The sequence below is a fragment of the Felis catus genome, chromosome A1 (genome assembly GCF_018350175.1).
Source record: "Felis catus isolate Fca126 chromosome A1, F.catus_Fca126_mat1.0, whole genome shotgun sequence".
NCBI lineage: Eukaryota > Metazoa > Chordata > Mammalia > Carnivora > Felidae > Felis > Felis catus.
Window position 1 is genome coordinate 83,150,685 of NC_058368.1, and position 27,648 is coordinate 83,178,332.

Consider the following 27,648-nt stretch of genomic DNA (forward strand, 5'->3'; position numbering starts at 1 on the left):
TAATCCCATATGATTTCCACTAGTACATGATTCCCTGTACACTTTGGTAGACAGAATTTTTATTAGTATTATAGTGTGATATGTTAAATTATATGAAAAAATGTGATGGAAAATCTCATTGACTTCTCAGCAATTCATGAGTTTTCTTATGACTCAGTGTATTTCTGAATAATCCATATTACAGTTTAGTTAACTAGTTGCTAAAATTAGATTATATGCCTCTTTGGAAACCTCCTATGTTCCTTTTTTAAAATGTTTATTTATTATTGAGAGACAGAGAGAAAGACAGAACATGAACATGGGAGGGGCAGAGACAGGAGGAGACACAGAATCTGAAGCAGGCTCCAGGCTCTGAAGCTGTCAGCATAGAGCCTGGCGTGGGGCTCAAACTCACAAACTGCAAGATCATGACCTGAGCCAAAGTCGGATGCTCAACCGACTGAGCCACCCAGGCACCCGGGAAACCTCCTAAGTTCTAATGAAAAAACTTACTGTGTGTTGTGTATGTGCCTTATATTTAAAAATCGCATCAGGCTAACAATAAACGTTAATATTCCTAGCATATAAATTTATAAAAAGTTATACTCAGCAAAATTATTTTTTAATATAGAGAGACAATATCATGGATGTGCTGATGTAAGCTAGAAGTCGTTATTTCTGTGATACAGTACTGAGCACTGTTCACATGTTATATTGTCTACAGTGAATATATTTATCATGGCATGGGAGAATCAGACTTTCAACTTTGACTTTATCCTCCTGGGAATCTTCAATCACAGTTCCACCCACATCTTCCTCTTCTCTCTGGTCTTGGGAATCTTCACATTTGCCATCATGGGAAACACTGTCATGATTCTCCTCATCTACCTGGACAACCAGCTCCACACCCCCATGTACTTCCTCCTCAGCCAACTCTCCCTCATGGACCTCATGCTCATCTGCACCACTGTACCCAAGATGGCCTTCAACTACTTGTCTGGCAGGAAGTGCATCTCTCTAGCTGGGTGTGGAGCCCAGATATTTTTATATGTGTCTCTGCTTGGAGCAGAATGTTTCCTGTTGGCTGTAATGGCCTATGACCGTTATGTTGCCATTTGCCGCCCATTAAGATACTCAATTCTCATGAACCAGAAAATCTGTCATCTTATGGTCCTTTCTTCCTGGATTGTTGGCTCTCTTGATGGTATAATTGTTGTTGCAGTCGCACTATCCTTCCCATATTGTGGTGCCCGGGAAATACCTCACTTTTTCTGTGATGTCCCTGCCCTTCTCACTCTCTCATGCACTAATACATTGCTATTTGAAAGGTTAATGTTTATTTGCTGTGTAATTATGCTTCTTTTCCCTGTAACAGTAATTATTGCTTCCTACCTTCAGGTCATTGTAGCTGTCATTCAAATGGGGTCTGGGGAAAGCCGCCAAAGAGCTTTTGCTACCTGTTCCTCTCACCTCATGGTGGTAGGAATGTATTATGGAGCAGCCATGTTCATATACATGAGGCCTGTTTCTGACCGTTCCCCCACCCAGGACAAGATGGTGTCAGCCTTTTATACCATCCTTACTCCTATGCTGAATCCCCTCATCTATAGCCTCCGCAACAAGGAAGTGGCCAGAGGATTAATGAAGGTGTTAGGGAGGGGAAGTCTACAGAGCAAATTGCCTAATTAACCATATTCTATATTCTTTAGTTTATGGTGAATTGATATATTCAACTGATACAATTCTATACCCAATATTTACACACCTTTGTATCAAAAGTTTCATAGACAAGCCCACAAGATTTAGAAAGTGAAAAACTGACTACATACTTTTTGTTCAAATATTATATTTCTTTTGTTATGGAACTATCAAATTATGGTCATAAGTAAATATTTACTGTAAGATAACATCCACAATTGTACATTCTGTTTTATAAGTTAATAAATGAGAAGTATTTGCTGTCCATCACAGTACTACATAATGCCATGATAAAACAGGGCACTATTAGCATTCTTTTTTTTAACATATAGTAATTTTACATTTGGCTAATCAAAATATTATCCTGAGTCAAATATCATTCTTTAGATTGATTAGTTTGTTAAAATGAATAATCAGGTTAATTATATACCAAGTTATAGCTTTATTAGATTATTATAAGAACTAACATGCTTTACCTAGATAGAGAAAAGAGGCATTAGATTTATGATTAGGTCTATGGAATCTACATTGTAATGGACAGTGTTCTCTCTCAGGATATCAGAGGATTAGGGAGCTCCTATTTATTTCCTTTTTCTACATAAGTCAGCCTTTTACATGGGAGACTGACATGTGAATCCTCAAAGTCTGGTCTTTTCATCCTTAAATGTCTTGATCACTATAAGGGTTGTATGCTATAATTATATGGAAAAGTGATCAATTTTGTAAATAGAAAATTTTAGGTTTACTGAAGGTCTGAAGTTTTTTTGTTTGTTTGTTTAAATTTTTTTTTAATGCTTTTATTTATTTTTGAAGGAGAGAGAGACCGAGCATGAGCAGGGGAGGAGCAGAGAGAGAGGGAGACATAGAATTTGAAGCAGGCTCCGAGCTGTCAGCCTGGAGCCCGATGCGGGGCTCAAACTCACGAACTGGGAGATCATGACCCGAGCTGAAGTCAGACGCTTAGCGGACTGAGCCACCCAGGCACCCCTGAAGTTTTTTTAATAAATCACATGTCATATGTGTGACATCACTATAGATAGTGGTGTAATTATATATATGAAATTCACTGTAGTTCTGGGTATTCTTCTGTTTTGTTAGAAACAACCACTACGGCTAATCTGAATTTTTCTGTTTTCTTAAAACTCTGTTGTAACTGAATTAGTTTTCTTTTTCTGTATGACAAATGAACACAAACACAGTACCTCTAAATAATAATTATTAATTCCTAGTATATATGGGTAGGAATTCTTGCATTGCTAACCTGGGTATTCTTAAGGTGTCACAAGGTAGTAATCCATGAGTCAACTGAGACTGCAGTTATATCTAAGGCTCAGCCTCATCTTTCAAGTCCATATAGTTGTTGAAATAATTAATTTCTTTGTACCCGAATAACTCATTATCTTACTTCTTCAATCCAGCAGGAGAGGCTGTGACTTAAGGGAAAGCCTAAGTCCTTTTGTAAAGGTCTACCAACTGGTTAAGACAAGCCAACACAAGACACTCTACCTTACATAACTTGAAGTCAATTGATTTGGGATCTTAATTACATTTGCACATTAACCTCACTCTCTCCAAATAGAATAACGTAAACATAGGAGCAACATCAGGAGAAATAAATCATGGGGAAAGTTTAGGTTTCTGTCTACCACACACACCCACATAACTTATAGACTCCTATTTACAAAAAGTAATGAAAGGGCAATTACAATAAATTTTCCTGTCAGTGATATGAGAAAATATTGGTTATATCTTAATGACTGACTGAATTATTTAACTTTAGAAATTATTTTATGGAGTCTGGTGTTGAGGGTTCTTTTAAAGGTAAAAGCCTAGGAGTGTAAAAGTACTTGTTATTGAGATTGAGTAGGGAAAGTGTCTTAAAATTTTTCACTTATACCTGCTGGAAGGAGGTCTTAAAAGAGCCTCTGATAAAGAGAATTAGAAAGTAACATGCCACCAGAACTGGGAAGGCAAATATGTCAGAGCATGACCAGACAATAAGTCTCAAATCCTTGGCTCCAACTTGCTGTGCACAAGTCTACAGTGAGGAGGCCAGTCTTTTCTTTGTATTGTGTTTAGTATATCATATTTCCCTCAAACACAGATTTACCATTATTAAAGAAATATTTGACATCAAATATTGTTGACTGATTTGGGAGTTGAAGATAGGGCAGGAAAGGAGTGCATTCCCTACTGTGAAATGGGAAAATATTCCCAGAGTAACATGTATCACCTCATTCTTCCTATTAATGACTTAAAAACAAAGCTTCTAGGAAGAACATAATATGATCTATAGCCATACATTTTCTAAGACGAAAAGAGTGTTAAAATTTTATGTATTCAGGCCAACCTTACAAACTTTGGTAGGGATATGATGTAAAGGTTTCCACTGTAGCAAAGTTCTCATGAACATCAGGTAGATTTCTAATTTACCTATTTTACTTTATATAGAATTTAAAGGTAACATTTTTATGTCTTTTTTTTTTTCGTAAAAAGTATATGCAGTATTGTGGAGAAATAGTCATTTTTTTCTTGGTAGAACTGTGAGTTACTAAAATCTTTCAGGAAGGCAATTTAGCTTTATTCATCCAGGTATGTAATTGTATTGCATTCATCCAGATATGCAAAGTAATAATAATAATTAGTCGTCAAATATTTATACACAAGTAAGGCAAGGAGAAAAGGTAAAAACAATATGTATGGCCTGTTGTATAAAGGTTAAATACTACACAAACTAATGGATCAATTTCTATTTACATTGTGTACTTCATACTTTCTAAATAATAGAATATGTGTGTCTGAGAGTAATTGGTTTTAATTCTGTTTTCAATTTAAAAATACAAAATTTTTGGAACACCTGTCTGGCTGAGTCAGCTGACCATCTGACTCTTGACTTTGGCTCATATCATCTCATAGTCATGAGATCTAGCCCTGCCTTGGGCTCCATGCTAGGCATTGAATCTGCTCAAGATTCTCTCTCTCTCTCTCTCTCTCTCTCTCTCTCTCTCCCTCCCCTCCCCCACCTCAAAAAATACAGAACTCTTGAGATTTCTCATGGCCATTGCATTTATTTATGGATATTAGGTACTATTTTCCCCAAAGTCTTATCAACAAATAAGCAGAGCTATCCACCTTTTTTCACTTGCAGATATATGGGCAATAAAAAGTATGGTTAAGCCAAACCATTTTTCTTCTAATGATTTCCATACTTTGATTTTCTTGGAAAATCAGTTTTTTCATATTGGGAAAAATCTGTTTTCTCATCATTAAACACATACATTAACTAGATAAATTTAAGTATCAATGGCCTCCTTTAGTTCTATGTCAATTGAGATGATTTTTTATAATATGCTTGGTTTTCCTACCTCATTTGCTCCTTTTTGCCTTCTATCATCCCTTTTGTTACATCAGTTCCATTTGATCTTTCCTTGTCCTCAGTTCCAACTTTATTTTTCCCTCCCAACTACCCATTGTCTTTTAGCTGACTACTCCACATTCACAATATGTTGTTCCTCTTTCTGCCTTTATATCTTTGCTCATGCTGCCAAAGAAATTCTCATTAAGAAGCATAGACAGATTTTTTACAAGGTTGACTTATGGTGAAGTGGTAAAAATACCTTGAAATCAATCTAATAATTTTTAAGTGTTTGTTCGAGGTTTTCAGTCAGGCAATGATGCACAGATTAAGAGTTTACCAGTGATTTTCAAGAGTTATATTGTCTAGAGTTGGCATAGGCAGCTGTATTTAATTGGTGAAGAAAATTAAAATAAAAGAGAAAATATGAGCAGCATAGTGGATATAGAATAAAGGAAGAATTAGGAGGAATAAAGAAAGAAGGAAAAAGAGGAGGAAGGGATAGAAGCTAATTCCATGGCTGAATATATAGAAGAAGTGAAGAAGGTAATGAGCTTATTTTTAGATGTTATGTTTAAATTTTGTGGGGCACAAAAGAAAAGGTTGCTTAAAATATAATAGGTTTCAGGTTATAATCTGAGATCATTTGTTTAAAAAGATCATGAAAATTAATGAGAATACTAAAAAAGGTCACATATGAAGGAAAATAATTGTTTCATGGTTAAAGTTCAACATTACATAGAAGAAATATATATATATATATATATATATATATATATATATATATATATATATACATATATATATATCACCACCTGGGTGGCTGAGTTGTTTAAGCTTAAGCTTCAGACTTTGGCTCAGCTGTGGCTTATGAGTTTGAGCCCTGCACTGGCTTTGTGCTGACAGCTCAGAGCCTGGAGCTTCTTCCAATTCTGTGTCTCTTTCTCTTTCTCTGCCCCTCCCCCACTCGCGCTGTCTCTCTGTCAAAAATAAATAAACATAAAAAGATATATATATATACACATATATGTATAAACACAAACATATGTATATATAATCCATATGCATATTATATACAATATATATTATGTATATATATATTATATAATATCTTAGAATAATACAGGCTTTAAGAGTAATAAACAAAAACAGAAATCCACAAGGTGTAGGTATAGAAAAAACAGAAATTGACTTATTTAGAATGTAAGTACCTTTTGCTGTGCTATGCAACTAATTGAGGAAAGATCTATATGACCTTGTATATGTCATTAATATTATTTAACCCTCATTACCTCATCTGTACAATTAGGATATTTTTATCTCCTTTACAGGTTTATTTTGATAAACTATAGCACTCCACACATAATAAAGCACCATAATATATTTCATGTTTTACTTTCACAATTTAGAAAATGGCTCCAATTATGGTATGCTTACTTACTGACCTATCTTATGTTTAGTGATTGAATGTATAATTTTATCTTATCAAAATTGTTAATCATTCAATATCAGTGAGTGTGAGCTCATCTTTATATCAGCCAGAAGAAATGTTCTAAAATGTTTATTGAAGAGTTCATGTTTGAAAAATAATAGTGGCTTAAAACACTGACTTATTACAACATAAATATAAAAATTTGGGTGAAGCAACCATCACTTTCAAATATGATTTTAAACATTGTTTTATGCTCAATTCTACAAATATCAAAAATTTGCTTCCTAGTATTTGCTATAGTTGACCAAAAAGCATGCTGCTGTTTTGCTATTTTGGCATTATTATAAGTGGATGGAATTGGGGCACCTCTTTGGCTCAGTCGGTTAAGCATCCAACTTTGGCTCAAGTCATGATCTCACAGTTTTTGAGTTCAAGCCCTGGGTCGGGGTCTGTGCTGATAGCTCAGAGCCTGGATCCTGCTTCAAATTCTGTGTTTCCCTTTCCCTCTGCCCTTCCCCTGACTGTGCTCTCTCTCTGTCTCTCTGTATCTTAAAAATAAATAAACATTAAAAATGTTTAAATTAAAAAAATAAGTGGATGGAATTAAATTTATTGGCTTTTTTCTATTCATTGATGTAATTATCATTTTTGATGTTCAAATTTTTCCATTTTTGTCTACCATGAGTCTCTTCAATTTGTCTCCTGAGTCTTCACACATGATCCAGGTAATATTAGGTGTATTTCTTGCTATTCATCTGACACAGTGCAATGAGCCAGTCTTATCTAGCATATTCCCTGCTATACGCCTGACATTAGCTATTTGTCCAATGGTAAATTTAGTCTGAAATTATATCAATCAACTGAAGTCGTCAGGTTACAGGTGCTTTTTTCTGTTGGCCTTGACTCTAGACTTTCTGAATGAAAAAAGTGGAAAAATACACAAATAAACATTTTATATTTATGTTCCAAACATTATGTTTCAAAATGTTTGTATTATGGCTACATACACAAACACATTTTAAATATATAATGTAATTTGTGTGGATTCCTAGTTTAATATGTAATTCTATCCTAAAAATAAGTAAAATGAGTAACAAAGAAAAAATCAACATCTCTTAGCTTTGTTGTATAATGCAGGTCACTAGGCAAATTAGTGTATCAAAAATTGAAGAGTAAGCAGCGCCTGGGTACCTCAGTCGGTTGAGCATCTGGCTTCCTCTCAGGTCATGATCTCATGGTTTGTGAGTTCAAGCCCCATCCCAGGTTCTGTTCTGAAAGCTCAGAGCTTGGAGCCTGCTTCAGATTCTGTGTCTTCCTCTCTCTACCTCTCTCTGCCTCTCTCTCTCTCTCTCTCTCTCTCTCAAATAAGTAAACATTATAAAACAATTGAAGAGTAAAATAAATGGATACAGAAAATGATAAGTTGCCTGTGCAGAAAACTCCATGGAAACAAGGGTTGAAACCTCTGAGGAAAAGAGTACAGAACTCCTTTTATCCAGTGTTATATCTAGTTTTGAACAAAAATTATAAGGCATATGAAGAGTCACAAAACAGCTTGAGGAGACAAAACAAGCCCTAAAATCTGACTTACATATGGCAAGGATGTTGTAATTTTCAGACTAGGAATTTGAAATACCTATGGTTAAAATGCTCAATGCACTGATGGGAAAGAAAACATATATAAAACGTAAGAATAGATTCTAACTTAAGCAGTAGATTAGCATTCTAACAAAGAATAAATGCTAGAGATAAAAAACACTGTAACATAAATAAAAATGCCTTCGATGGGCTCATTAGTGTAATGAGCATGGATGTAGAACTGTAAGATTGAGGATGTGCCAACAGAAACTAAAAATGATTGAAACAGACACAAGAAACAGGCAAAATCAAAATGTGTAACATGCACATAATTGTAACAGCAGAAGGGGAAGAATGAACAGAAGAAATATCCAAAACAATAATGACTGAGAATTGCCTCTAAATTAGTGGCAGCCACCAAATCACAATCCAGGAAGCTCAGAGAATACCAAACAGGATAAATGTAAAACAACAACAGCAACAACATGAACAACAAAAGCAAGCCTATATCTAGGCTTACAATTTTCAAACTTCAAAAATCAAAGATAAGGAATAAATCTTTAAAGAAGCCAAGGTGGGTGAGGAATACAGATTTACTCTATAGATGTAAAATATAATGACATTTGACTTCTCAGGAAAAAATGCAAGAAAGAAAATCATGGAGTGAAATATTTAAATTTTTGAAAGAAAAAATGTAATTCCAGAATTGCGACATTTGGAAGATTGTCTTTCAAAAATGAAAAGAAATACTTTCTCAGACAAAAGCTGTGGGCATTTGTTACTAGTGCACGCCTTTCAAGAAATATTGAAAGTCATTATTCAGAAAGAAGAAAAAATATACAGATAATAAACTTAGATCAACATAAAGAAAAGAGGGTCGCCTGTGTGGCTTAGTTGGTTGTGTCTAACACTTGATTTAGGTTCACATCATTATCTCCCATGTGGTGAGATTGAGACTTACATTAGGCTTTGCACTGCACATGGAGCATTAAACCTGCTTAGGATTCTCTTTCTTCCTCTCTCTATCTCTATCCCTCCCCTGCTCTCTCTCTCTCAAAATAAATAAATAAACATAAAAAAGAAAAGAACTAAGAGAAGACATAAATTAAGGTAAAAGAAAGATTTGTATTTGATCCAACATGTTTGAATTATTAGCAAACATAGTTTTGATAATTATAGATTATCCATAAGAGAAATTCATGATAACAGTGGTACAAGGATGAGGAGGAAAAATACTTGGCTATTATAAGATAAATGAAGTATTGGTGAGGATATATATTGTAATCTTAAAGTGGATTTAAGAGTAGTTGTAATTGTATACTGCAGACTCTAGGGAAATAAAAAATTTTTAAAAAATGTATAATTTGCTTCAAAGGAGAAAAATGGAGTCACACATAATTCTCAATTGAAAAAAAGGTAGAATAAATATACAAGACAAAAATAAGAAAAAGAGTAAGGAAAACAAAAAGTAACATGTAAGTAGATATTAATCCAAATATATCAATACTTTCTTTAAATCTCAGTTGTCTACACCAACTGAAAAATATTGATTGCCAGAGTGGATCAAAAAATGCACTCTATATTATATGTTGTCTACAAGAGACACACATTAAAAGTAAAGATGAATTGTATGTATATAAATATACATATAAATTAAAATGAAAAGGGATGGAGAAAATGCACCATGTCAACAATAATCAATGCTGGAGTACTTATATCAATTTCAGGCAAAGGAAATTTCAAAGAAAGGGAAGTTATCAGAGACAAAGAGTCACATTACCTATGACAAAATCATCAATTTACAAGAAGACATAATAACCCTTAACGTGTATGCACCTCACAAAGTATCATTATATGTGAGGCAAAAACTGATAAAACTGCAAGGAAGCATAAATGAATATACTATTATAGTTAGAGACTTCAAATCCTTCTATCAGAAATGGACAGATCTAGCAAGCAGAACAATTAGTAAAAGCATAGTTAAACATGAAAGCACTATCAATTAACTGAATATAATAGATATATATGAAATGCTTTACTCAAAAAAAGCAGAGAATGAAGTTTTTTCAAGCTCACATGAACATTCACCAACATAGACCACATTCTGAGCCATTCAACTATTTAGAAAAACACAAATTGTTCAATTTCTGCTCTCAGAGCACAATGAAATTAAATTAGGAATCAATAAAAGAAATAAAGCTGAAAACCCCCAATGTGTGAAGATTAAAAAACACACTTTGTAATAACACATGAATCAAAGGAAAAAAATTTGAAATAAATTAAAAATAGTTTTAACCAAATGAAAATGAAAACACTTATCAAAATTTGTGGGCTACAGTAAAAGCATTTCTTAAAGGAAATCTTTAACTTTTAACTCATATATTGAAAAGGAAGAAAATTCTAATAATCTAACCTTCTACTTTAGGAAACTGGAAAAAGTAGACAAATTAGATCTAAATTAATCAGAAAAAAATAGAGAAGAAATTAATGAAATTTAAAACAGGAAATAAATAGAGAAAATCAGCAAAAGCAGGAATTGATTATTTGGAAAAAAAAAGAGTAAAACCAACAAGCTTCTAACCAAGCTAACTAATAAAAAAAGAGAGAGATAAAAGCCAAATTACAATATGAGACATGCAAGAAACTTTACTACAGATTCAATGCACATTAAAAAGATAATATAGTAATACTATTAAAAATTTTATGCCAAGAGCTTTGATAACCTAGGTGAAATAAATTTCTTTAATGAACATTGTGTCATAACTCACACAAGGACAGACAATTTGAATAGGTCTATATATATTAAATAATTTGAATCACTAATTAATAACTTCCCAACTTAGAAAGCAACAACCTAGATTTGGTTTAATGATACATTCTACTAAACATTTAAGGAAGAAGTTAAGCTGCTAATTCTATTCAGTCACCTCCAGCCTATACAAGCAGAGAAAGTACTTCATAATTCATTCTATGTGGTCAGAATTTCCCTAATGCTAGAATCATATAAAAAATTTCAAGAAAAGAAAGATATAGACCAATATCTCTCATGAATATTTTTTCTCAATAAAATACAATCAAATGCAATTCAACAATGTTTAAACTTAACTATGCATCATGACCTAGTGGGATTTAGTTCATGTATGTAAGTCTGGTTCAACATTCAAATATAAATATAATTCATCACATTAACAAACTAAAGAACAATAACATAATCATATAAATATATGCAGAAAAAGTTTGATAAAATCAAGAACCTACATGATAAAATCTCTTAGCTAAATGGGGACACAGAAGAATTCTCTCAACTTGTAAAGAAGATCTACAAAACACCTACAACTAACATAATACTTGGTGGTGAGAAATTAGTATCATTTCTATTAAGATCAGAAAAAGAATATCCCTTTTCACTACTCTCACTCAACATTGAATTAGTAGTCATACCTAGTGAACTAAGACAAGAAAGGGAAATAAAAGAATACAAATTTGGAAATAGAAATAAAACTACATTTGTTCATGAGGACATTATTTCTGTAGAAAATAGCAAAGAATCAACCGAAAATATCCTCCTGGAACTAATAAGGAATTATAGCAAAGTTACATGTAAATATACAAAAATTCATTGTTTTCTTATTATATACTAGCATTGAACAATTGTTACTTAAAATTAAAAACACATTACCATTTGTATTAGCACCATCCAAAATAAAATACTTAGGCATAAATCTAACAAAGGCTTATATGAAGAAACTAGAAAATTCTGATGGGATATACAAAAGAAAGAAAAAAAAACACTAAGTAAATGGAGAGATATCCTGTGTTCATGGATAGGAAGATTTAAAATTGTCAAGATGCTAGTTTTTTGTTTTGTTTTTGTTTTGCTTTTTTCAAGTTGAACGTATTCAATGTCATTTCATTCAAAATCCCTGGAGTTATTTTGCGTATATCAACATTTATTAAAGTTTATATGGAAGGCAAAGAATCTAGAAAAGCCAAAAGTGTTAAATGAGAAAAACAAAGTTAGAAGGCTGACACTATCCAATCTCAAGTTGTACTATAAAACTAAAGTAATCAAGACAGTGTTATATTTGCAAAATAGAGACAGATATGCAGCAATGGACAGAAATAAACACTCACAAGCAAGCGACTGTTTTTTACAAAGGAGAAAAGCAATACAAGGGAAAAAATATGATCTTCTTAATAAATACTGTTGCAACAAATAAACATTCACATGTTGAAAAATGCATCTAGACAGAGACTTAACATTCTTCATGAAAATTACCACAAAATGGATCATTGATTTCAATGCAAGACACAAATCCTTAACTCTCCAATGAGAAAAACAAATTTTGATTTTTTTAACTGTATATACAACATAGACTCCAGATTTGTTAAAGATTTAAATATGGTATGCAAAGCTATAGACTTATTTGACATAATATAAAATCACCTTTCATATAAAGATAAATAAAACAATTTATATGAAAATTCATATAAATGTAATTTATTCACTTAAAGATTTAGACTATTCATCTAGAAAAACTCATGCAAAGCTAACACACTGAGACATAGTGAAAGATAATATTTTCCAAGAATAAAATGAACAAACTAATAAAAAATAAAATATTCAAAAACACTACACATTAAAAATTTATGAAACAAAACAAAATGACACTTATCTACAAAGATACATAGTTTCATTAATATTCAGACAAATGGAAATTTAACAATGATAAAATATTACTTTTTACTCAATAGGAAAATTTCAACATGGATGGAACTAGAGTACATTATGCTAAGCAAAATAAGTCAGACAGAGAAAGACACATATAATTTCACTCATGTGGAATTTAAGAAACACAACAGATGAACATAGGGAAAGGGAAAGAAAAATAAGGTAAAAACAGAGGGAGGCAAACCATAAGAGTCTCTTAAATACAGAGAACAAACTAACAGTTGCTGAAGGGGAGGTGGGTGGGGCAATGGGTTATATGGGTGATGGACATTAAGGAGGGTACTTTTAGAGATGATCAATGGGCGTCATTCTAAGAGATAAATCACATGGTACTACTTCTGAAACCAAGACTACAGTGCATATTAAATAATTTGAAGTTAATTTTTTTTAAAAATAGGAAAATGTCAAAAGCTAGATAATACTAAATAATAACAAGGATGTGAATAAATTAAAAGGTTCAGAACTGCATTTGAAAACGTTCTGATTTGGCAATATAGAGAGTAATATTCTGCTTCCTAGTTAATTTATATTTGCATGTAAAGTAGAAATTAACAATTTTGTTTGTGGCTATTAATAATGAATACACTCTAGTTATGACAGAGATTAGGAAATCATTCAAATAGTTTACAAACTAATTATGAACAACTGTCTTCTGAATATGTGACTTCATATGTGATGGAAACACAAAAATATTCATTTTATTATGTTAAAATTTGGATTCCAGCAGTTTGGAGATAACATTGTTGTTCAGTCTTCAGGAAACCATATCTACTTCAATTATAACATAAATCACAACAGTTTGGGGAAAAATAAATAATTCTAAAATTAATATGGAAAATGAAGTAAAAAAGCATATGTAATAAACATAAAAAAAGAATGACAAAAGATGATGTCATCAGCGACATAAATGTTTTTAGAGATAGAAATCTAAACCAAGCAATACTCTAATTAAAAAAACAAAAAAGGAATTTACATAAGAGATCCAGAATCAGAAAATAGAATATGGGAATTTGAAAATGGTATTAGATGGCATTATCAGTCAGTATAGAAGAGAATTAAACCCAAGATATTATTGTATGAAAACTGGATATATATATTAAATAATATTTATTTTTTGTTTTATAAAAATAAAGTAACAGTAATTCATTTTTTAAATAAAATTCTTTGAAAAGAGATAAAAATACCAATAAACATGAGACAACTACACAAATTGGTAAAGAAAATGTATATCAACATTAGAATGAGGAGCCATTTCTTACAAAATAAGCTTACAATTTTTTTTAAACGAAGCAATATAAAATGATTTTGAGAAATGATGAAACAAATTTCTCCATTTACATAGGTATTGAGTTCATAAAGTAGTCCATTAATTCTTACATGCAATTAAGACGACTAACAGACACAGAAGAAATGCTCAACATCATTTGTCAACACGGAAATACAAATCAAAACTACAATGATATATCACCTCATTGGCGATAATAGCTAAAATTAACAACACAGGAAACAACAGATATTGTTGAAGATGCAGAGAAAGGAGAAACCTCCTGTACTGTTGGTGGGAATGCAAACTGGCACAGTTACTGTGTAACACATATGGTGTTTTCTTAAAAAGTTAAATTAGAACTACCCTAAGATCCAGCAATTTCACTACTAGGTATTTACCCAAAGGATACAAAAATACTGATTCAAGGGATACATGTACCCTGATGTTTATAGCAGCATTATTGACAATAACTAAATTATGCAAAGTGTCCAAATATCCATCAACAGACATTTACCCTTCACAATATTGTTCCTACATAACAACTAAAGAAACAGTGTGTTTAACAAAATGTTACATGCTTAAATGGTTTAAATAAACAGTAGATTAACTGAAGGATGAAGGTTCAGAATATGACAGAGTGAATATAAGGCAAGGAAAGGATATCAAAGTAAATATAAATGGTTGGCATTTGGAAATCTGTAATTTCAGAGAAGAAAATATATTGCTGGAAAATACACAGAGTCATTATAGGTATGAATATATGAGAAAGACATGTCCAAAAGTCTTAGGATATCAAAATATTTTATGAAGAGAAAATTAACTCAGTATATTTGAGGATGATAAGAAACTGTAGTAGAATCAGAAAAAGAGTAACCACAAATTGCAAGCTTTCAAAGAATCATTTGTAACAGTGCTGAAATCTTAAGCATAGGAATCTCAAGTTGAATGAGTTATTGGTGAACTTTAACAGAACTCTGTTTAGAATTCTAAGGCCAGAACACACAATGTGGAATGTATATATTTTATTTGAAAATAGAAAGTCAACTGCCTATTTATTCCTTAACATTATTCAGTTAATTGAAAGTTTGAAAATATGAGAGATTAGAAAAATGATTGAAAATGTCATAATTAACATGGAGAAATCAGGAGACAGAAAAAATATCAATCAAGGTGACAGGCCCTTGAATTTGATCTTAAATATCAATAAAACTCATATTTTCAAATTGAAAACTAATTACATATGAAGTTCTAAGAGAAACAGTGGATGCTAACATAAAATACTATAATTGAAGAACAGGGACTGAATTCCCTAGAGGGATTATAAAGTTAAATCACAGATGACTTATTAAAATTGTGTTGCATAGATTTCCCCTGGAACTTAAAAAAGTTTTCAGTTATTCTGTGTGTAGTATCTTCTTGAGAACACCTAGAAGGTAAGCCTGAGAGAGAGTGTACGTTCCAAAACATATAAGGTACTCTGGAGTTCAATCAAAGGGAATCAAAGTTTATTCAAAAGCATTATCTATCATAAATTTTGATATTTTGAAGCTTTTAAGTAGGGAAGCACTTCATGTTGATCTGCAACTTACCCCCTTTATATTCTCTGTAAAATAAATGTGTTTTTTTTTATATTTATCCCAGGTATTTTTGAAGATTAAATTAAATATACCTGTGAAGATGTTAAAAATGTAAGGTATTATTCAAAACAGTGTTTAAAATGCTAAACTGAGAATCATTGCAAAACTCTACCTTTTTAAAATTTTTTTAATGTTTTTATTTATTTTTGAGACAGAGACAGAGCTTGAGCAGGGGAGGGACAGAGAGAGAGGGAGACACAGAATCCGAAGCAGGCTCCAGGCTCTGAGCTGTCAGCACAGAGCCCATCATGGGGCTCGAACTCACAGACTGTGAGATCATGAGCTGAGCCAAGTTGGATGCTCAACGGACTGAGCTACCCAGGGGCCCCACAAGAGTCTACCTTTTATCTAGTCTATTTATTCTTGCTTTCAATCACTGTGAGGATAATATGGCCTTCGTTCAGTTGGATTAAACACATATAAAATAAGCATATAGGTTATCAATGTGGAACCAACAATTTAGTAAGAAAAACATAATATTTTCAAAAATATCAAAGGGAGCAGTAGTGGAGATTATTGCAAATTAGGGGGAAAGAGGAGTGACAAGAAAGTAAGTAATGATGGTAATTTGTTCATCTGATGATTTCATGCAGTGATACATGTATTTTGATGTGGATCTTTAAAGAATTAATTAATTGTACTTTATACAAAACCCTGAGAATTAAAACAAAATCTTAGAGACATTAGTTAACCTGTAAATTGACATAGGAGTTGGTGGTAGAGCAAGACTGTTAACTCACACTTGTCTGATCTAAAGGTCCATAAAATTGCCTTTACATAAAACAGAGGTAGATGCCATACATCTTCTGAAAGTTTTGTATATGCAGATCTTGCTAGCTATTGAATGAAGAGGCATGGAGCAAGATAGCCTTATGTTCGAATTTGAGGGGATTTGTGAATTACAAAGGTAAAAGATTGCAGAAAAGCAGACATTCAAGTTGTAGACACTTCCTAAGAGACCTAAGCTTATATTTATCTCAGTTGTATCTTTGGAATCTGTAAGTAGAAAAATGTATACAGTTAGGGGAAGTAGAAAAAAGATATCTTGAAATAGAGGTTTGAATGACTTTCTGCAATACCTCAAAACAAGTTCAGCATGGATATGAAAATCTGCTATGCAGATAATTTGAGCCATTTGAGAATTGAAACTTTAAGAGGGGTGAAGAGGAGAATCCAGTATTCTTTGTAAAATCCAAAATTATTGTGCTGGGTGCAGAAAAGAATAGAAAGTTGTTTGATCTGTAATATTGGGGTATTAGAAGGGCTTATAAATACTGATAAGCACTTCCAAAAGGCATCACCAATCATTTTTGAGAAATGTAACTTGAATTTTTTATATATAAGCAGGGGATGGATTTAGGTGAATAACTTCTAAATTCCCATAAGAACATTTTTTTGCATACCATTTTATCTGTAACATACTGTTTAATTTATGTGTTTCTATAATGAAGGAGAGTATGGCTTCTCCATTGACATTATGCAGCGTATCTAGAACAGCCATGTAGGTGAAGTCATCCTAATATGCATTCAACCAAACCCTCCTTGTTTCACTTTTTTCTCCCTCATTCACTATCCCTCTAAGTTTCTCTACAACTCATTTTGTTTCTTGAATTCACACGTCTTTCAACATTCCACTGAATGTCAACTGTCTTTATTTAGTCAACATGACTACTTTGCTCTGCCCTTCCTAACCCAATCCTTTAAATCTCCTTTCCTCAGAAGACTTCTTGAAGTTGGTGAATAGAATTAATAAAAACATAAATTATCTTTAACTAAAGTTGTGCTGTAGGCTATTTTTAAGTACTTATAGAGAAAACCTATTAACTCCAAACCATTAATTATTTTTTGAGAAATTATATGGATAAGCTTTGATGAATTTATTAGACAATGTATAAAACAATGGAGTAATGTGCATTATGATGTTAACTTTATAGCACTATGCCTATGTAAATTTCTCATGTTATTATATCTATACCTAAATACATTCTTATAAATATAACATAACATAATTCAAGATATTACTTCCAGGAGGTGATGTGGAGGAGCCCAGGATGACAGTATTCAGAAACAAGTGTCTTGACCACCACAAAATATTGTTCACTGTAGTTTCCTGTCATAGGGAATGAGGCAATGACACTTTATGGGATTGGTTTGCCAAAATAAGATACAATGTAATGTAATGTAATGTAATGTAATGTAATAATATATAATATAATATAATATAATATGATATGATATGATATGATATGTAATATATCTTACAATGTCCACATTGAAGAAATACAAAACATAAAATTTTTACAGAAAATTAAAGGGTGAACCTCTTTACCTACTGCACAGTATTACATTTCTTTACTGGTAATGGACAACTGAAAACTGTTTCTCAACTCAAAATGACAATTTACTATCTTACATTAATAGAAACCAGTCAATTTTGATCAGTTCTACTATCCTACACTGAAATTCTTCCATTGCTTCTCTGGCTAAGAGCCTAAAATGAGAGGATAATTATTGCATATGTGGACATAATGCAAAGAGGTATAGATTTAAAATATGATGGAATTTGTTGTTAACACAAGGATTATAAAAAGCAGCCATGAGGAAAAAAAGATCTAATTATAGAGTCAGTTTCTGTCATTTTTCTTTTCTTTTTTATTTTTTACCTAAGGTCAAAATTTAATAGACACCAGCTTGACTAACAAAAATAATTGCATTATGAATTTGAATCTTAATAGAACTTCATTAAAAAAGAAAAAATAAAATATTCTGAGGAATAAAAAGGGAAGTTGAAAGCTTCCCTTCACAATTTACTTGAACTCAACCCTATCAGGCTTTTCTTATTTCACCTTACATCAAATTAAATTTTTTAACAATTTAATTTAATTTATTTTTTTTTAATTTACATCCAAGTTAGTTAGTATATAGTGCAACAATGATTTCAGGAGTAGATTCCTTAATGCCCCTTACCCATTTAGCCGATCCCCCCACCAGAAATCTTCCAGTAACCCTCTGCTTGTTCTCCATATTTAAGAGGCTCCTATGTTTTGTGCCCCTCTTTGTTTTTATATTATTTTTGTTTCCCTTCCCTTATGTTCATCTGTTTTGTATCTTAAAGTCCTCATATGAGTGAAGTCATACATTTGTCTTTGACTAATTTCACATAGCATAATACCACGTAGTTGTGAATGGCAAGATTTCATTCTTTCTGATTGCCGAGTCATACTCCAGTGTGTGTGTGTGTGTGTGTGTGTGTGTGTGTGTGTGTGCATATACCACATCTTCTTTATACATTCATCCATGGATGGAAATTTGGTTTCTTTCTGTACTTTGGCTATTATTGATAGTGCTTCTATAAACATTGGAATGCATGTGCCCCTTCGAAACAGCATCCCTGTGTCCCTTGGATAAATACCTAGTAATGCAATAGCAGGGGCATAGGGTAGTTGTATTTTTAATTTTTTGAGGAACCCCCATAATGTTTTAAAAAGTGGCTGCACCAGTTTGCATTCCCAACAGCAGTGCAAAAGAGATCCTCTTTCTGTGCCTCTTTGACAACATCTGTTGTTGCCTGAGTTGTTAATGTTAGCCATTCTGACAGGTGTGAGGTGGTATCTCATTGTGGTTTTGATTTGTATTTCCCTGATGATGAGTGAGGTTGAGCATTTTTCATATGTCAGTTGGCCATCTGGATGTCTTCTTTGGAGAAATGTCTATTCATGTCTTTTGCCCATTTCTTCACTGGATTATTTGTTTTTTGGGTGTTGAGTTTAGTATGTTCTTTATAGATTTTGGAGACTAACCCTTTATCTGATGTGTCATTTGCAAATATCTTCTCCCATTCAGCTGGTTGCCTTTTAGTTTCACTGATTGTTTCCTTCACTGTGCAGGAACTTTTTATCTTGATGAGGTCCCAATAGTTCATTTTTGCTTTTGTTTCCCTTGCCTTTGGAGACATGTTGAACAAGAAGTTGCTGCAGCCAAGATCAAAGAGGTTTTTGATGGCTTCCTGTCTTACATTTATGTCTTTCATCCATTTAGAGTTTATTTTTGTGTACAGTGTAACAAAGTTCTCCAGGTTCGTTTCTCTGCATGTCGCTGTAACAAAGTTCTCCAGGTTCGTTTCTCTGCATGTCGCTGTCCAGTTTTCCCAGGACCACCTGCTGAAGAAACTGTGTTTATTCCAATGGATATTCTTTCCTGCTTTGTCAAAGATTAGTTGCCTATATGTTTGTGGGTCCATTTCTGGGTTCTCTATTCGGTTCCATTGATCTGAGTGTCTGTTCTTGGGCCAGTACCATACTGTCTTGATGATTACAGCTTTTTAATACAGCTTGAAGTCCTGGATTGTGATGCCTCCTGGTTTGGTTTTCTTTTTCAAAATTGTTTGGCTATTTGGGGTCTCTTCTGGTTCCATACAAATTTTAGGATTGTTCTACCTCTGGAGAATGCTGGTGTTATTTTGATAGGAATTGCATTGAATATGTATATTGCTTTGGGTAATATTGACATTTTAACAATTTTTTTTTCTTCCTATCCAGGAGCATGTAATATTTTTCTTTTTTTAAATTAAGATTTATTTATTTTTGAGAGAGACAGAGACAGAATGCGAGTGGGTTAGGGACAGAGAGAGAGGGAGACATAGAATCCAAAGCAGGCTCCAGGCTCCGGGCTGTCAGCACAGAGCCCAATGCAGGGCTCTAATTCATGAGCCGTGAGATCATGACCTGAACCGCCTGAGCCACCTAGGCACCCAGCATGTAGTATTTTTCCATTTTTTTGCGTCTTCTTTTATTTCTTTCATAAGTGTTCTATAGTTTTCAGTGTATAGATTTTTCACCCCTTTGGTTATATTTATTCCTAGGTAATTTATAGTTTTTGGTGCAATTTTAAATGGGATGGATCCCTTGCTTTCTTTCTACTGCTTTATTGTTGGTATATAGGAATGCAACCAATTTATATCCTGCCACTTTGCTGAATCCAGGATCATTTGTTGCAGTATTTGGTGGAATCTTTTGGGTTTTCCATATAGAGTATCATGTCAGCTACGAAGAGTGAAAGTTAAACCTCCTCTTGGACAATTTGGGTGCCTTTTTGTTTCTTTGTGTTGTCTAATTGCAGAGGCTAAGATTTCCAATACTATGTTGAATAACGGTGGCGGGAGTGTACATCTTGTCTTGTCCCTGACCTTAGGGGGAAAGTGCTAAGTTTTTCCCCATTGAGGATGATATTAGTGTTGGGGTCTTTTGTATATGGCTTTTATTATCTTGAGGTATGCTTCTTCTATCCCTACATTCTTAAGAGTTTTTATCAAGAAAGGATACAACATTTTGTCAAAAGCTTTCTCTTCTTGTATTGATAGGATCATGTGGTTCTTGTCCTTTCTTTTATTGATGTGATGAGTCACATTGATTGTTTTTCAGATACTGAACCAGCCCTGTATCCCAGGTATAAATCCCATTTGGTCATGGTGAATAATTATTTTAATGTATTGTTGGATCTGGTTGGCTAATACCTGGTTGAGGATTTTTGCATTCATGTTCATCAGGGAAATTGGTATATAATTCTCCTTTTTTAGTGGGGTCTTTGTCTGGTTTTGGAATAAGTTAATGCTGGTTTCATAGAACGAGTTTGGAAGTTTTCCTTCCATTTCTATTTTTTGGAACAGCTTCAAGAGAGTAGGTGTCAACTCTCCCTTAAATGTTTGGTAGAATTCCCCCTGGAAAACCATCTGGCCTGGACTCGTTGTTTGGGAGATTTTTGATTACTAATTCAATTGTTTTACTGGTTATGGCTCTGTTATAATTTTCTATCTCTTCCTATTTCAGTTTTAGTAGTTTATATGTTTCTAGAAATGTTTCCATTTCTTCCAGATTGCCCATTTTATTGGCGTATAATTGCTCATATTTTCTTATTATTACTTTAATTCTGCTGTGTTGGTCGTGATCTCTCCTCTTTCATTCTTGATTTTATATATTTGGTCCTTTCCTTTTTCTTTTTGATCAAACTGGCTAGTGGTTTATTAATTCTTTTAAAGAACCAGCTTCTGATTTCATTGGTCTGTTCTACTGTGTTTTTTGTTTGTTTGTTTGGTTTGTTGGTTTTGATAGCATTGCTTTTTGCTCTAATCTTTACTATTTCCTGTCTTATGCTGGTTTTGGGTTTTATTCACTGTTCTTTTTCCAACTCTTTAAGGTGTAAAGTTAGGTTGTGTATCTGAGACCTTTCTTCCTTCTTTAGGAAGGCCTGGATTGGTATATACTTTCCTCTTATACTGCCTTTCCTGTGTCCCAGAAGTTTTGGGCTCTTTAACTTCTTTGTTAGTCCATTCATTCTTTGATATGATGCTCTTTAGTCTCCAAGTATTTGTTACCTTTCCAAATTTTTTCTTGTGGTTGATTTCGAATTTCATAGCGTTGTGGTCAGAAAATGTGCACAGTATGATCTCAATCATTTTGTACTTGTTGAGGGCTGATTTGTGTTCCAGTATGTGGTATATTTTGGGGAACGTTCCATGTGCACTGGAGATGAATGTACATTCTGCTGCTTAGGATGAAATGTTCTGAATGTGTCTGTTAAGTCCATCTGGTCCAGTGTATCATTCAAAGCCTTTGTTTTCTTGTTGATTTTCTGATTAGATGATCTGTTCATTGTTGTAAGTGGGTGTTGAGGTCGCCTACTATTATGGGATTATTATCAATGCGTTTATTTATTTTGTGATTAATTGATTTATGTATTTGTGTGTTGCCACATTTAGAGTATAATTGTTCACAATTGTTAGGTATTTTTGGTGGATAGTCTCCTTAATTGCGATAAAATGCCCTTCTTCATCTCTTGTTACTGTCTTCATTTTGAAGTCTAGTTCCTGATGCACCCAGGAACGTTTGCGGGATTGTGCTGCTGTCTATGCCCAGAGACTGCAGCTGGCTGCCAGCCCGCCCCAGAAAAAGTTCACGTGGTCATGTAGCAGCAGCGTTTCAGGGATTATGGAAAATTACAACACACATCTGGCACCAGTCTTCACCCTTAATGACCTTGTTTCAACACCAGCGAATATGGTTGTTCTCTGGGGTCTGCTGGGACCGGATAGCCACACAGCCTCTACCTCTACCTTTCCAGCAGTGGAACCGCTTCTTCCTGTGTGACTCGATAACTTCCTGGACTCTGCTCCTTGGGATTTGCCTTCCCACCAGAGCACTGCCAGGTATGGAGCTGTGGAGTTTCAGACTCTGCACTTCTACTGTTTATAGAGCCTTAATGAAATGTAAACCCTCTCCTTGCTCCTTTCTCCCTTTTTATTTCAGTCCCTGTGGCTGTTTCTACATTTCCACTCTCTCTCTAGCTGCTTTTGGGGGGGGTGGGGGTGCTTTTTCTGAACTCTCCCCCCATCTCCCTCCTCTCTTCACAAGCAAAAACAACTCCCTGCTTTCCGCAGCTTCTCTCTCTCCCAGTTCACTTCTCCGTGCCATGTACCTGCTGAGTTTTGTAATTCAGATTGTGAAGAATGTTGTGTTAATCCTCAAATCATTTTTCTAGGTGTGCAGGATGGTTTAGTGTTGATCTGGCTGTATTTCATGGATGCAAGATGCAAAAACAATTTTTTCCATGCTGTTCTGCCACATTGGCTCCTCCCCTCCAGCTCTTGTCATTTTTATAATGTTCATTTATTTTTGAGAGAGAGAGACACACACACAGAGCACAAGCAGGAGAAGCAGAGAGAGACGGAGACACAGAATCCGAAACAGCCTCCAGGCTCTTGAGCTGTCAGCACAGAGCCTGATGTGGGGTTCAAACTCACAAACCATGAGATCATGACCTGAGCCAAAGCCAGACACTCAACCAGCTGAGCCACCCAGGTGCCCCAGCTCCTGTCAATTTTAAGTAATGGGGACAATGAAAGCAAAGTGAAAAAAGATTGCAGCACCCACTTAAGCAATTTCTTTTTCATAAGCTACGAGAACAACATTTGATTTGGAAGTTTGCACATAGAATGAACTGCAAAATGGCAGGTACATTTTACTTCCCCAGATAATCCCACTGATATGAGTTGGACTGAGTCTCAATAGCATTATATGACTCTGGTTAAGGAAAAAAGGTAAACAAGAAGACAATTTAATAAAGGTCAAAGAAGTATCTGATCCATGGAGTTTCTCAGGCTGTACAGCTTTCAAGGCACTCCCACTTTCCCAATTTATATAGTTAATTACATAAGTTAGTTCCAAATTGAAAGAAGTGATGAATCTGTTGATGTTCTTGGTATTATTCCAGGATGCACATTTGATTGAAAGATTGCTTTATACAAGGGAGTGAGAAGTGTCAAATTATCAGAAGATGACTTGATGTGTGTTGAATTTATCATAAGATTTATTATTTATATGCCAAAATATGAGGCAAGAGACTTTCAAACAAGTGAAAGAGTGTATTTATGAGCAAACTATTTCCACTACAATTCACAATTATTAGAAAAAAATACTTAATGGACATCTGATTGTTAATTTCTCAATACCTTCTGTTTACTTGACATGATTAACGTTGTCTCATTAAAATCAGTATATGATTTTCTCTATACTTTGATAGAATTTTTATGCCAAGTTTCATGGAAAAACTAAAGAAACATAAAGAAAATCTCATTGACTTTTCAGACATTTATGCCTTTCATGACCATGTTTTTATGAATGGATAATCTATATTACACATATTAGTTGACTAGTTGATCTAACCTGATTATATCACTTGATAAAACTCTCATATTTTTATGATGTAACTATGTCTGTGAACAATTCATTGTGCATTAAAAATCATATCAAGCTAAAAGTATACTTCAATATACCTAGTCTAAAAATGAAAAAAAAAAAACCACATGACTACAGAAACAATTGTCCCTTGCTTAGGCAATTTGGTAGAAGTGGTGACTTAGGGAAGGAAGTGCTTGATGTTCTATAACACAATCACAGCCATTTTTCACTTCTTGTATTCCTTGCAGTAAACATTTATGGCATGGGAGAATCAGAACTTTAACTCAGACTTTATCCATGTGGGAATCTTCAATTACAGCCCCACTTGCATCTTCCTTTTCTCACTGGTCTTGGGCATCTTCACAGTGGCCTTCATGGGAAACACTACTATGGTTCTCCTCATCTGCCTGGACAACCAGCTCCACACCAACATGTACTTCCTCCTCAGCCAACTCTCCCTCATAGACCTCATGCTCATCTGCACCACTGTACCCAAGATGGCTTTCAACTACTTGTCTGGCAGAAAGTCCATCTCTCTGGCTAGTTGTGGAGCCCAGATATTCTTATATGTGTCTCTGCTTGGAGCAGAATGTTTCCTGTTGGCTTCAATGGCCTAAGACCATTATGTTGCCATTTGCCACCTATTAAGATCTCATGGCAGCTTCTTCATACATTCTTGGCTCGCTTGATGGTCTAATTGAAGCTGTAGTTGCATTGTCTTTCTCATATTGTGGTGCCAGGAAATGCCCCACTTTTTCTGTGATGTCCCTGCCCTTCTCACTCTCTCATGCACCAGCATATTGTTATTTAATGGTTGATATTTATATTCTATGTTATTATTCTTATTTTCTCTGTAGCAATAATCATTGCTTCCTATGTTAATGTTATTGTGGCTGTCATTCAAATGGGGTCTAGAGAGGTCTAACGGAAATCTTTTACCACCAGTTCCTCTCACTTCATGGTGATGGGAAAGTAGTATGGAGCAGGTTTGTTCATATACATGAGGACCGCTTAAGATTATTCTCCCACCTAGGGCAAAATGGTGTCTGTCTTCTACACCATTCTTACTCCCATGCTGAATCCCCTCATCTAGATCCTCTGCAGCAATGAAGTGGCCAAAGCTTTCATAGGGGAGGCAGAGTCTAGAGAGTAAATAGACTGATAATATTTATACTTAGGTTTTATTTCTCTTTATTCTTTGCCTTATGCTTAACTTTATGTATTTAACCAATACAATTAAATAACTAATGTTTACTGATCTTTGTACATTTATAGGGAAAACATAAGATTTAGAAAATTAAAAACTCTGCTGTTTTTCTTCTTCAAATATTTGATTTTTTATTATTTTTTTAAATTTTTTGTTTCAAGTTTATATTTGAATTCCAGTAAGTAAAAATATAGTGTAATATTGGTTTGAGAATGTAGTGATTCATTACTTATATATAACACCTAGGACTCAAAAGAACAAGTACCTTCCTTCATACTCCTCACTAATTTAAACCATCCCAGTGGCCAATGCCCCTCTAAGAATACTCAGTTTTTTCTCTATACTTAAGAGTCTGTTTTATGGTCACTTCAATCATTTCCCCCTATGTTCATTTATTTCATATTTTAAATTACACATATTAGTTAAATTGTATGGTATTTGTTTTTCTCTGACTTATTTCACTTATCATATACACTCTATCTTCATCCACATTATTGCAAATGGCAAGATTTCATCATTTTTGATGCATGAATAATATTCCATTGTATATGTATGTGCATACTCCTGAACAAACAATGAGTCAAAAATTTATTAAAATGGAAATAAATATTTTGCAAAAAATAAAAATGGAAATATGACATAGAAAAATTTATAAAATGTGACAAAAATAATTCTAAGTAAAAAGTTTATAGTGATGCATATCAACATTTAAAAAAGATCTTAAATTAACTGATTAAAATAACTTAAAAATAATAATTAATAAAGCCCAAATTTAACAGAAGTAGATAATAATAAACAAGATAGTAGATAAAAATTAAACAGAGACTTTTAAAACCAAATCAATAATCAATGTAATAAAGAACCATTTTTTGAGAAGATAAACGAAATTGGCAAATCTTCAGTTAAACTAAAAAAAGAAAGGACTAAAATTAATGAAATTATCAGTGAAAGAGATATTGCAACTGATGCCACAGAATGACAAATGATCATAAGAAGCATCTATGAAAAACTATTTGTCTAGGAATTAACTAACTTAGGAGAAAATGATACATTTCTGTAAATATACCACCTAAAATACAGAATTATGAAGACATGGAAAATTGAGGCAGGTCATTAACAAGTAAAAAATTGAATCAATAACCAAAACCACACCACACGGAAATTCCAGGAGCAGATGCCATCACTAGTGAATTCTACCAAACATTTAATGAAGAATTAATAAGTATCCTTCTCAAACTCTTCTTAAAAAATGATGAACAGGGAATGCTTCCAAACTTTTTAATGAGAAAAGTGTTAATATGATACCAAAGAGAGAGAACTCTAAAAGAAAATAAAAATTACAGGCCAACATTTCATGATGACCACAGATGTAAAATTCCTCAGGAACTATTAGCGAGCTGAATTCAACAGCACATTACAATTATTATTTTCAATTATTATTACACACGACCAAGTAGGATTTATTTCTGAGATGCAAGTGTGGTTCAAGATACATGAATTAATTAATCTGATGCATCATATAAACAGAATAAAAAATTAAAAAAAAATAACGCAGTCCTCTCAATAGATGCAGAGAAAAAAACTATGACAAAATTCAGCATCCTTTTATGAGTAAAAACTCTCAGCAAAGTGGGTTTAGAGGGAAGGCAGCTAACTCAACGTAAGAAAGGCCATATATGACAGCCCCATGGCTAACATCATACTCACTGATGTTAGGCTGAAAGTTTTCCCTCTAAAACAAAGAACAAGACCAGAATGTCCTCTGCTTCTCCTCTATTTAACTGAGTACTGAAAGCCCTAGCTAGAATATTAAGAAATAGAAAAAAAAAAATTAAAGGTCACCTAATTTTAAAAGAATGTAAAATATCCCTATTGGCAGACTGGATGACCGTATTTAGAAAAAACTAAAGACTCCATTAAAATTACTGATACAATGAGGGGGTACCTGGCTGGCTCGGTCAGAAGAGAGTGTGAGTCTTGATCTCAGGCTTGTGAGTTGAAGCCCCACATTGGGCGTAGAGATTACTAAAA

General features: G+C 33.6%; 1 protein-coding gene and 1 pseudogene across 1 annotated transcript; both read left to right on the top strand.

Moving 5' to 3' along the window:
- The first annotated feature begins 717 nt into the window (after positions 1 to 717).
- Positions 718 to 1,766, top strand: LOC101094075 (olfactory receptor 2M3-like). Its single transcript, XM_003980544.2, has one exon. It carries the CDS (start codon positions 718 to 720, stop codon positions 1,666 to 1,668), a length of 951 nt encoding a protein of 316 aa, XP_003980593.1. The 3' UTR covers positions 1,669 to 1,766.
- A 22,901-nt stretch (positions 1,767 to 24,667) lies between these two features.
- On the top strand, positions 24,668 to 25,503 carry LOC101094320 (annotated as a pseudogene).
- The last annotated feature ends 2,145 nt before the right edge of the window (positions 25,504 to 27,648 follow it).